This window comes from Leptosomus discolor, chromosome 7, assembly GCF_034619465.1.
Source record: "Leptosomus discolor isolate bLepDis1 chromosome 7, bLepDis1.hap2, whole genome shotgun sequence".
Taxonomy (NCBI): domain Eukaryota; kingdom Metazoa; phylum Chordata; class Aves; order Leptosomiformes; family Leptosomidae; genus Leptosomus; species Leptosomus discolor.
Window position 1 is genome coordinate 56211063 of NC_141397.1, and position 12286 is coordinate 56223348.

The following is a 12286-nucleotide window of genomic DNA, read 5'->3' on the forward strand; positions in this document are numbered from 1 at the left end:
AACAGCAACGGTATTAAAGGAGCAGAGCCAGCAGATTGAGACAAATGATTACCACCCTTTACTTGGCTTTCGCCAGATCACACTGAGAATACCGTGTCCACTTCTAGTTCCCCTAGTACAAGAAAATATTAATCTGGAGTGAGGTCAACAGAGAGCCATCGAGAAGGTCAGGGCTTGGAGCATGTGCTTTATAAGGAGATGCTGAGGGAATTGGGCTTGTCTAGCCTGGAGAAGAGAAGGCTTGGGAGGTTTAATATGACACAACAGCAGCTTTCCAGTTCCTCCAAGCAGGTTACTGAGAGCATGCAGCCACGTTGTGCATGACAGTGGGACAAGAGATAACTGACATAAAGTGAAAAAAGGGCAGTTCTGGCTTGATATAAGGAAAAACCTTTTCATGACAAAGATAATCAGGCAGTGGACCAGACTACTGAAAGAGGTTGTACAGGCTTAATACTTGGAGGTTTTTAAGACCCAGGTGGATAAAGCCCTGAGCAACCTGGTTTGATCTCACAGCTGATCCAGCTTTGAGAAAGAAGTTGGACGAGAGACCTGAGGTTCCTGCCAACCTGAATTACTCTAGAATGATTCTGTAACAAAGATCAGCTAAAAACCCGTTCAGGTTTGTTCTCAAGGCTTTTTCTTAGAGCACTATCAGCATAGAATATACATCCTCTTGCCTCCATACATCTATGCTCATCTCATTGTCCTCAATGCTTGCCAGTGTACTCACCATGCTCCCTTGGAGCCTGCTAACAGGCATAGCACGTTATCCTTTCTTTAAACAGCAGAGTGAACTAATACATTCGACGTATGTTAAGTCTAAGGCTTAACATTTCTAGTCATTTGTGCTCAACATCTTGTTTTTCCAAAATCATGGTGTATTTTCTAGCTGTTAGAACAAGAAGGCACAATTAAATATATGTATGTTATTTGTGTAGCCACTCATGTTGCCAGATTTACAGTGGTCGCCAAAAGGTAACATTGCTTACCTGAAGCTGAATGCAAATCTGCTTTTGCTTTCATTAAGCAGGTCTAGTGATAAGGAGACTCTTTAAAGTAAGAAAATGGATTTAGGTTTGTCTCTCCTTTCTCTTTCATCATGATTTAAAGTGCAATAATGCCAGTGAATTCAGTGGACGTACAGTGCCATAAAAATGATAGAACTGAAAGAAAAATCTTATTCCCAGTGGTCTCATTTCAGCACTTCCCTGGATCAAGTGGTTGGTGCTGAGGAAGCTGTTTAACCTGCCTACTCCTCCATTTCTCTGTAGATAACAGTTATCTAGAAAATACAGAAATTATTTGATGGAAGTTTGTGTGAACATTGTAATACCATACTTTTCCTCTTGATGCATGTGCAAAATGGCTGCATCCGCAGCCTAGCAAGGAGCAAGATGATGTCAAATTATAGTTAGTTCAAGAATGGCCATGTACATGTTGAGAAGGCAAAATCTAGTGGAAATAAACTGTGGCCATTGCATGAACAAATACATAATGAGAACTTACTGCCTATGGTGGGACTGCAGTTTGGTCATATATGTTTAAGGCAAACCCAGATCCTAGGAACAATGATTGAAAGGGCTCAGTATTTCTCTCAGTCCATTGTGTTTGGATTTGTTTCAGATCATCATGTTAAATTCTGTCTCTGATCTGCATGGCTATATTGACAAAAGTCAGCTGACCCGGGAGCTGGGAGGAACCCTGGAGTATGGCCACAGTCAGTGGATACATCACCGAACTGTGAGTGTTGGTGTTGCTCTTACACGTGTCTACACGCAGCATTGTCCAGATGACGAATGTAGAGCAACCATAGTAACTCTTCAGCTGCATTTCGGCCTATGGATTCTGCAAGGGACTCATGGAAAGAGGAAATCCATGACTCTAATAGAGAAAGACAAATTCCCCAAAAGTTTTTAATACAAGTAGTAATCTGTATCTCGCTGTTGACCTGGATTAGGACCTAATAGTGTCATAGTATTCTTACTCAGGAAGGCCCTTTGGCACAATCTTAGCTTTTGAATAATTGATGAGATTCATAGGCCTACAGCTCATGGCTGAACGCATGCTTTAGCACTTTGTTGAATCAAAGGTCAAAATTCTCACTTTAATGTTTAATTATGTCCATGGTTTTAAGAGAAGAAAAATTCTCAAGACACTAGATTTTCTTTTCCTTTGTTTTCATTTCTGTGCCATGTAAACATGCACTCCAGCTGGGTCTGATTTTGAGTAATCAAAGAACAGTAAATAACTGCAGGAAGGCAGAAAAATTTTTTATTCTATTGCCTTTGAGGAAACTTATTACAGGTTTGATTGATTGTTCCCTGTTTGGGTTGGTTAATGCATTTCAGTGGCTGCTTCAAAACAGCATAAACAATTCATTGTGGTGCCTAGAAAAGGTGACAAGTTTACAAAATACAGACCCCAAACTGTGGCACATTAGTGGCCAAAATACTGTGTCATCCTAGCTAAGCAAAAATGGGCAAAGCTGGATCCTGATCCTGGAAAACGAGTTAATTTCCTGGAGACTGTGTGGAACATTTGGGTCTACTTGAAAGACTGGTATAGTTAGAGCTCACATCTAAGTATCCCAGTATTTTGCAGTGTTTTGTGCAGCCTTGGATTTGAGTCTGTTGTTGCTGACCTGCAGGTTAGGTCCAACACTCAGAAAAAGCTTTCCTGAGGTAGCTTTGTAAGTCAAATCACTTTTGTAACTTTCCTGCCATCATTTTTTCTTCTTTACTGTCCTTATAAAATGAAACTTTACTCTCCTTGAGACCCAACAAATGTTTCAATCTTCTAAATGTGCAAACACAGAATCTGAATTTCCTCTAACACTGGTTTGCTACATTTATAAGCTGTGTTGACTACAGTGAGGTTAGATTACAGATGGAGATAGGTGAACAGATTTACATGTTAAAAGTATCAAAAATATGAAGCTGTCCTTGCAGGAGGGGTGAGCCTGAAGGAATCATCTATATGAGCTTACAAACAGCTACAGGCTTGAAAAAATTAGGAAGGGGGGCAAAAAGAGGCACAAGAACAGCTATATTGTTTATTAATGACAAGAGTTTACATAAAACATGAATATATAGTTTGGTAAAATATGCAAATAAAAGTAAGCCAGGATTTGAGGTGAGTGTGGCTATATAATCCCCAGATCTGTTGGTTAAATTGTTTGAAAACTTTCACCAAGCGCAGAGACTTGAAAAAAAACCAAACCTTGAGGCTAAACTACAACAGTTGTTGTATCACCCAACGACCCCTTACCAGGCAGGAAAGGGAGTCAGGACAAAGAGAGGAGACGCATGGGTTGAAGTGAAAACAGATTTAATGAAACAGCACTAACACCAACAGAGAGATACAGAGTTATACTGAGCTAAATGAATATGCAGCAGTTACAATCAACAGGAGAGCAGTCCTTGGGAGCAGAGGAGGGCAAGAGGAACCCCACAGGAGCTCCCTCTCCTCAGCAAACCTTCCCCCTTTATAATGACAGTGACATGATGGGATGGGCTACCCCTGTGGCTAACTCAGGTCAGCTGCCCTGGCTGTCTGGAAACTGCTAATGGCCTGCCTGGCGTGGCTGGGCTGTGGTTCTGTCCCAGCCAAACCAGGACAACCCCACAGACATAACTTAGGTATGTGAAACAATTTATTACTCATATGCACAGGAGAGGGTGGTGGCAAGCATGCTATTAAGTGAAACACTGATAAGCTCGTGGTGCAGTCAGCTAAGGAATCTCTGCTAGATAAGAGGTTGTCACCAGGGAAGTGTCAGCCTCCATGTCACCTTGAAACAACCTGACTTTCTGCCTTGCTGAGCTACAGCCTTCATCCCCTTTGCTGTTCTCGTATCTTGTCCAGCCAATGCTTTTTTTTCTGAAACAGCTTTACACTGTTGCTAAACGGTTGTGACACAGCAATCTCACTGCATTGTTCTTTGTTTCTGCTTTCTTATCTTGAATGGCAAGGAGCCTGTGAGCGTTCTTGCCCACAGAGTACATTTTTGGCTTTTAGTAAATGGCCTTTGGTTGTGGATTGCTCTATCTGCGTCCCAGTGAGAAGTGTGACATTTCAGCCAGCTTTTATCCAGTAGTTTCAGTGCTGAGAACAGCAGGCTACAGCTGCTGAGCACTAAGTCAGAGCATATGTGGGTCTGTACTGCTGTTGAAAGCAAGCACGAATTTATGGGAAAAAAGGGAAGAAGGCTCTGAACTCTGCGAGGGTCGCCTCATCTGGGGCACGTTTCAGATCACATATGTGGAATGTAATTTCTCTCTGTATCTTTTGAATGATTATCTACCTCCAGTTTGTTTTTCACTAAGCACACATCACAATTTAACTGTCATGGCTGCAAATGAGGAATTTCCATGATTGCTGGAGAAGGGAATGCAACTTGCAACAACTATGTAGTGTTTGACTGGGTGTAAGAGCATCTCTAGTGTTACTGACTGACTCAAACCATTGGGTGCATTAGATCAAAAAGTGTAAAGACCTATATAAGACAATACAGTCCCTAAAGAAATTGGGGTATGACCATGAAAAAACAACTCATGCATTTACTTGCTACTAGATACAAAGGTTTTAATCACATCTCATAAGTCTGAACAACATATTCTACTCTGAAAAGGCAGCATTGTTTTTAACCTTCCCCTTCCTTCAGTAAAAACCCAGATTTCTGGCAAGTTTTCTGTTAGCACACCCAAGTGATAAAGAAACGGCAATGCTCCAATGAATTTATGCATTTTAACTGTATTTCCAGTAAGTTGTTCTTGTATTTATGTCCTAATATGAACAGATGGGAGGAAGTGACTGGAATGCATCTACTACAGATAGGTAGAATGGAGATGCAGAGTTTCAGAAGTCAGGGGGAAGACAGATTGCTGCTAGGTGAACAATGGCTGTATAAATACAACTGTAAAAAGGCTTTGCCCTATATACGTTTGGAGTCTCCTCAACTTAAAGCCTTAATTAAAATTTTAAACACAGCAGAATTTCCCAGCAAGCATGGGGAGAGGATCTGACGTTCCAGTCCTGGCTTTGAAGCTGATGTCCTCTGTGGTTTCATTTTATCTATTGAGCTCTGGGAGTTCCCCAGCTGGTTTATGGACATAACAATACTTGTAAGCCTGTGAAAAGATCATTTGTGACACAGGATTTAATTAGTAACTTTTAGCATATCCACCCAAAAAAGGGCAACATGGCCAGCCTTACAGGCATGTAATACTTGCAGCACAGTGTGCCTGAAGGACTAAGCATTGTTAAAGGGCTAAGGGTAAATAACCAGTCTGTGACTTTATCCTCTTGCTTTTCCAGGCTATTGAAAACTTTGCAATGACGGTAAAAACAATAGCACAGATGCTACAGACCTTTGGAACAGACCTAGCAGAGACTGAGCTTCCCAACGATGTGCAGTGCACACAAGACCTCCTCTCAGCACACACTGACCACCATAGCAAGCTGAAGGTGAATGTTGTCTCATGACAGCTCCATCAGCATAATATATGATTTTAGATTTAACAAAATTTTCTGCCATCATTTGTGAGTCCATTGTCTGGAAATTACTGAAGAGGAGAGAAACCTGGGTTCAGGAAGTTGATTTGATTCAACTATGAAAAAGGACTTTTTACAGCTTCAGGAATGCTAGAACAGGGAAATATCACTTCTATATGAGAGGGTGTGATGGGATCACACCTGGAACAGCATGGGCTCCTAATGAAGAGTTCATCAGAAAGGATGAACTCACAGCGGAGCAGATGCAGAGAATATCTGTGAGGATAATTCAGGAATAGACAGAATGATCTAACTAGATGATGACTGTCGTTTTGTTTTTTAAAAAAAAAAAGTTGGGGCAAGTTTAGCTTTGCAGAGTAAGGCTCAGAGGAAAACATTACTGCTGTCAACAAACAGGTTAAACACAAGAGAAAAAATAGTACTTAAGATATATTAGCACAAGAACATGTTTCATGCAAGAAATGTGCAGTGATGTGGGGACCCCTCAGCTGGCATGTTAATGTTTGAGCCTCATTGTCCTTTTCATTGCTCATGCTGGGAAGACACCTTCTTCTGTGGATGACTCCTTGATAGCTGACATACTGTGGCTCAGCACGTCACAATGTTGTTTAAGGAAGTTCCATTAAGAAGTGCAATGTCTCAGCACAGTCTGTCAGCTCACTGAACGGTCTGCGGCACACATTCAGTTTGTGGTAGAAAAATTTATTCTGCAAGTTGTCTGGTCAGAAGTGGAATCTGCTCACAAGTTATATACTATTCCTTTTCTCAGAAATATATCTTCTATTCAAAGTTAATAGATTTAGTCTCTGCATTTCTAGAAAAACATATCATCTTTGGTAAGTGTTTATACTTTGTTCCAAGTATTTAATACCTATGAAGGAATCCTCCTTTAGTATTACTATGTTGTCTATCTAAGAGATGTCAGTGTTGTTAGAATAAGTACATACAATTTGTTTGGTCTGGTTGTTTTTTTCCTCAGGATGAGCTGAAACTTGCTGTGAAGCAGGGGGCCACCCTACTGACATGCATTAGGGAGCCAGTCACACGAAGCGCCAACAGCAAACTCAGTCCAGATGAACTGGAAAATGTGGCAACAGTAGAAAGGTCAGTGAAGCCAGATTACCTTGTGCCAGTTGCTAATTTATTATTTCCTAAGAAATGCAGATGTAATTTAAATGGTTTAAATATGCGGGTTACAAATTCCCACTCATTCAGATATTTAGGATTTATTGCAGGTAACTCAGAGAAGGGAATAGCTTTGAGGTAGTTACTTGATTAAACTGTCAAGGCACGTTCAAACAAGTCCTGAATTTCTTGATAATTTTTGGTTGGACCACTAACTACCTGGCTGAAGATTTAATGTGGGACTAACTTTCCCCGTAACATATGCATCCTCCAAACTTCTATGCCTGGTTAGAAAGTGGCATCTGAGTCCATGTGAGATGAGAGGGTTTGTGGTTGTGCGTGTCTGTGGAATCACTGAGGGAGTCACAGATGAAGATACTCTGAAACATACCCCTTCACAGCTGCAGAGAGAGAAAAACCCCTATTCCTTCCTACAATGCTAGTTATTACTGTAAAGCTTTTAGTCATGGGTAGAAGTTTCTGCAGTGCCATGTGATGGAGTGGAAAGAGAAATGCCATGCTAGTGTTTCAGCATGTCTGCATTCACTGGGAACAAAGCTGCCAAAAGTAAAGCTGAGCTGATATTTTTCACTGAATACTTTAAAATCCTTTAAACAGTCATCCCAAAGGAATTTGCGAATTCATCTTGAATTCAACAACTAACTTTCATTAAAAACACGTTTTTCAGGGCTAAATTGAAAACAGAACTTTGTTTTTGAGAGGAATAGGAGGGAGCTATTGGTGTTATCCCCAGTAACTGCATGATTCCAGCACTCACTGGGCTTGTAGGAAATCAGACCCGGTCCCCTGTCTGCCCAAAGACTGCCCATCTATTGAAATGTAGGCTATTCAGAGAAGACTTTCTTCTCATTTTTTTTTCTGTTTAAACTGTTCTACTTTGTAATATAATTAATGGATCATTGAGAGACTGTGAGGATGACTCACTAGTCTGCTGTCAGACATCTTACTCAAGATGTATAACACCTTGATGCTAATTTCTTTGAGAATAAATGTTTCATCATTTACACAAAGTGAAACAATGTCCATGGGAGGCATTATGAACTTCTAATCTATTGTTTTTAATGGACTGGGAAAAATGATTCAGTCCTTGCCTATTTCTGATGGGTGAAGAAAATTAACAAGTTGTAGAATTCTGCTTTAAACATTCCTTAAAATAATAATTGCATCATATTCAATCTGTATTAGCCTGGGGTGAATTACCTTTGAAGAGCTGGGTGGAAGTCATGGAGAGACAGCTGCCTTCGGCTGCCAGTGCATGGAACAGCTCTGTGTTCCTGTTGCAGGTCAGGAGGCAGGACTGTAACTGCCACAGTGGATCCCTGTAGTTGTCACTCATCTGTCACACTCCTGCCTGTCCCACTGCAAGTTTTGTTCTCTTTTGCTTACGGGAAAGTTGACACAGAGCCTTCTTACATAGGTGTAGGGTCCCCACCATCTCCCTACCCTGCTTTCTGCCATCAGTTGGTGTAACTTAAAAGAAATTAACTACAAGAAATAAGTTTTGTTCTTTTAATTCTGATTTCTTAACAGGTTGTTGGCTCAGTTGGATGAAACAGAAAAGGCTTTTGATCAGTTTTGGACCAAGCATCATCTGAAACTAGAACAATGCCTGCAGCTTCGACACTTTGAACATGATTTTAGAGAGGTATTTCATTTGTTCATTCTGTCTAGCCTTCTCTGGTAAATAAAGTCAAATTTTACCCATACTTAGAGTATACTGACAATCCAAAAAGGAGGTTGGGACAGAAGCCTTTCATTATGAAATAGGAAATGGATACTAAAAAATTAAATTCTTGACAGCTATCAGATCTTACAACATTTGAATAAGGCACAGTGAGGAAAGTGCCAGCCTGTTAGGCCAAAATGTGAAACATTAACTTCTTGATAAATCATTTTGCATTTATGTGTGATGTTATCAAATATCACTTCTTCTGTTGCCAATCCCACCAGAGTCAATGGAATACAGTTCAGAAAGCCCAACTGTCAGCCCAGAGGCTGGAGTAATGCAGATTCTGGAGTAATATAGACTCTGAAGTTACAGGTCTTCAAAACTATGTGGGCCTAAATAGTGAGAGGCAGGGCAGCTCTTTGAAGAATAGTATATCATTGCTTTATTCCTCAGCTTTTCCATTTTGGAACAAGCTGAAAGACTAAACTTGAGGTGCAGACTCTTCTAAAAGATGTAGGTGAATGTTTAGAAGCCATAGGTTTGCTCTGATTTTATAAGTATCTTGTGATGGGGTTTTGGGTGTGTTTTATTGTGGGGTTTTTTGTTTTATGTTTTTTGGTTTATGTTTTTTGTTGTTGTTTTTTAGGTAAAACTGGCGTTGGATAATCTCATGGAAACACAAGCAGGTTTTGCTGACATTGGAGACAGTGTGACTCGAGTGGAGCACCTCCTAAGGGAACAGAAACAACTGGAAGAGAAAGGACAGGTTTGCCCTCAGTATAGTATTCTAGCTGCTATAGACACGATCTTCTAGACACTTCTCTGTCATTGTCCTTACATCACACTTACTGTCTTCTCATGAGTCATTATTTTAAATTGCAAATCTCAGATCCCGATTTCCAGAAGCCAGGGTTGTTCAGACCCAGTAGTTCCAGTTCGGTACTTGGAAAGCTAGAATTCGGTTCAAAAACTGGTATTTCAAACCAGGAAAGGTTAGGTCCATCTTTGGAATCTGAAAAGCTCAGAATACTTAACAGGCTACCTTGGCTAGATAACTTTTAAGACCCTTCTATTCAGACCCATAGCAGTTTGAGGAATACCCATACCTTCCAATGAACACCCTTCTTTTCCAGACGTTTGGACTTTGTAATTCCATCAGCTGGTCAGCTGTGCTATACATCACATTTAGTAATATTAGAAAGCATTGAACAAATAAGTTGAATCAGAGGAGGATGCACATGAACAAATGGAATGATCATATTTTTTAAGAATAGGATTAAGATTTAGGAATACGGTGATCTTTGCACAGCTCTTCTGCAGAAGCTTAAGGGAATAAAAGTGACAGTAACATGCATTTTCCTTCCATTGTCCACATCACCTAATGTATTGATGTGTGCTCTATTCCTATTTGCCACCTCTAATTTCATCCTGTTGTGACTAAGCCTATGAATTGCACTCAGACAGTAGGATCTGAAGAGTTTTCCAAAATATATCTTGGAATCAAAAATAAACTAAAGCATTATAAACCTGGCAATTAATGAGTGAAAAAATATAGGGGTTTTGATTATTTGGAACTTTGTAGGGAAAATAACTGAAGAGGCCTCTGGAGGTCATCTTGTTCAACACCCTTGCTCAAGCAGGGCCACCTAGAGCAGGTTGCCCAGGAGGGCAGGTTGTCCAGACGGCTCCTTAATATCTTTGAGGACAGAGACTCCACAACCTCTCTGGGCAACCTGTTTCAGTCCAAGGTCACCCTCACAGTAAAAAAGTGTTTCCTGATGTTCAGATGGAACCTCTTGTGTTTCAGTATACTCATTGACAATGAAGTTGGTCTTCAACGTAAATATAAAGTAAGACATATCAGCTAGATTAATATCCCAAACCTTTACCTGCAGGGTACAACAGGGATTACAGAGATGGGTTGTTGTTATTATGCATGCCATTTTAAGATCTAACTTTGAATTTTTTCATTCATTTCACAGGAACCTTTGGAGAAGGCCCAGTCTCTAGCTCTCCATGGAGAACAGCTCATCCAAAACAACCATTATGCAGTTGACTCCATTAGACCAAAGTGTGTTGAACTCAGGCGTATTTGTGATGACTTTACCAATGAGACCAAGAAAAAGTATGATATTTTGGGAAAGTCTCTTGAGCTGCATAAGCAGTTAGATAAGGTGAGTGAACCTTCTCAGGCAACAGCCCTGGAAGTTCTACTGAAAATGAATATTTTTATAAGATCAGGTAATTTGGATGAAAAGAAAAAGTATCTATTCTTTTTTTCTCCATCTCACTCAGAAACTGTTACTATAACAATTGGAGCAGTAGCTTCCCGTAATTATGGTCTTAAAATGACAGAAAGTAAGAAGTAAAACTAAGAAAAAATTGAGCTAGACCTAAATTTGAAATGAGAACCAAATGTATTCCAATGCTTAAAAGTGAACTGTTTACTGCTTGTTCAGTTGTTTTCACTTTCTCTGATCTAGTTACATTAGCAAGCTAAATGCTTTGAGAATGTCTGCATACTATTATAGACTCCTCTGAAACAGGAATTACCAAAACTTTATGGTAAAAACCTGCTTTATATTATTTTTAACTTGAGTTTTATAGGCCTAAGATGTTTTAGGGAGTTTTGATATAGTTCAAATATTCATTTTGGTTTTTGCATAATTATGTGACTGAACACCAAAATGAGATAGTACAGCTGACAGATTCTATTTGCAGCAACCACAGTAACACTTCTCCTCTATGTTCAAAATATTATTATTTTACATGTTACCGGACCATCTAGCCATCAGAGCTGAATTGAACTTGCTATTGTTCTACATATCTAGGTGGGGTGACTTCTGAATTAACATTCATTCCCTTTAGTGACATGTTAGGGCAAATCCATGTTTCATGGAGTAGAAGCAACACTTCACAACATGGACTGTCAGTGATGATGGAATCCTTCTATCCCCATTTTTCTTTAAAGGCAAGCCAATGGTGTGAAGCTGGAATCTACCTCTTAGCTTCCCAAGCTGTGGACAAGTGCCAGTCACAAGAGGGAGCTGAAACTGCACTCACTGAAATTGAGAAGTTCCTGGTAACAGCTAAGGAACACCAGCTCTCTAACCCGAAGGAGTTCTACAATCAGTTTGACATGATCCTCACCCCCGAAATAAAGGTAAAATCCCTCAGACGGGCATGCACTCACTTAGAATTTCAAAATTAGCTATGGCCTTGTACATGAGAGTGTACTGGGCTATATACTTGAGACTTCACAAATATGCCTCTTTCCCTACACCAAAAGGTCACAGAGCTGAGTACTTGGGGCAGTAAGCTTTACTCAGATGAGCAGTCATGGAACACACATGTGATTTTTCTTCAGAGTAGTGCTAGAAAGACTGCATGAGTCACCATGTCCTACTCAGTGAAACTGAGATCTGTGCAGAGTGCATGGGCTAGGTTGCATTAAACTGCAGCACAGTATGATCTTCAGCTCTAGAGTTTGGGTAACAAGTCTGCTCGGTCCAGTACTGACAACCACCTGTTGTTTGCCTTTTCTTTGCCTAGGCCAATGCCCAAAGAATTCTACAAAAACTAGAAGATGTACAAGAAATGTTTGACAAAAGGCAAGTAAGTCTGAAGAAGCTGGCAGCCAAACAGACCCGGCCAGTACAACCTGTTGCCCCACATCCTGAATCTTCCCCAAAGCGAGCATCACCAAAGATTACCAGACCAGCAGCAGTAGGTAGGCCATGAACAGCTCCTTTCAGATACACACCAATGTTTTGTTCCCGTGGTCGTGTTTAATTTTTGTTATCAGAATGAAGACTTGTGTTTGATGTTCAGTGTCAGCCATGTAGGCCCAGCTGTCAAAAGCAAATGTGAAATATCTGTCACTGCAAACATATAAACAAGGGTGAATCAAAAAAAATTCAGGCTTCTCTTCATAGGTCTGATCTACAGACTACC

At 40.3% G+C, this 12286-nt stretch overlaps 1 protein-coding gene across 1 annotated transcript in view; it reads left to right on the top strand.

Moving 5' to 3' along the window:
• Positions 1 to 12286, top strand: part of MCF2L2 (MCF.2 cell line derived transforming sequence-like 2) — a 152431-nt gene that overhangs the window by 43038 nt on the left and 97107 nt on the right. The window contains exons 6-13 of the mRNA XM_086468381.1: positions 1627 to 1743; positions 5320 to 5469; positions 6497 to 6621; positions 8194 to 8308; positions 8979 to 9098; positions 10315 to 10506; positions 11304 to 11495; positions 11885 to 12062. Coding sequence (XP_086324507.1) covers positions 1627 to 1743; positions 5320 to 5469; positions 6497 to 6621; positions 8194 to 8308; positions 8979 to 9098; positions 10315 to 10506; positions 11304 to 11495; positions 11885 to 12062 — 1189 coding nt within the window. The remainder of the gene's footprint in view (positions 1 to 1626; positions 1744 to 5319; positions 5470 to 6496; positions 6622 to 8193; positions 8309 to 8978; positions 9099 to 10314; positions 10507 to 11303; positions 11496 to 11884; positions 12063 to 12286) is intronic.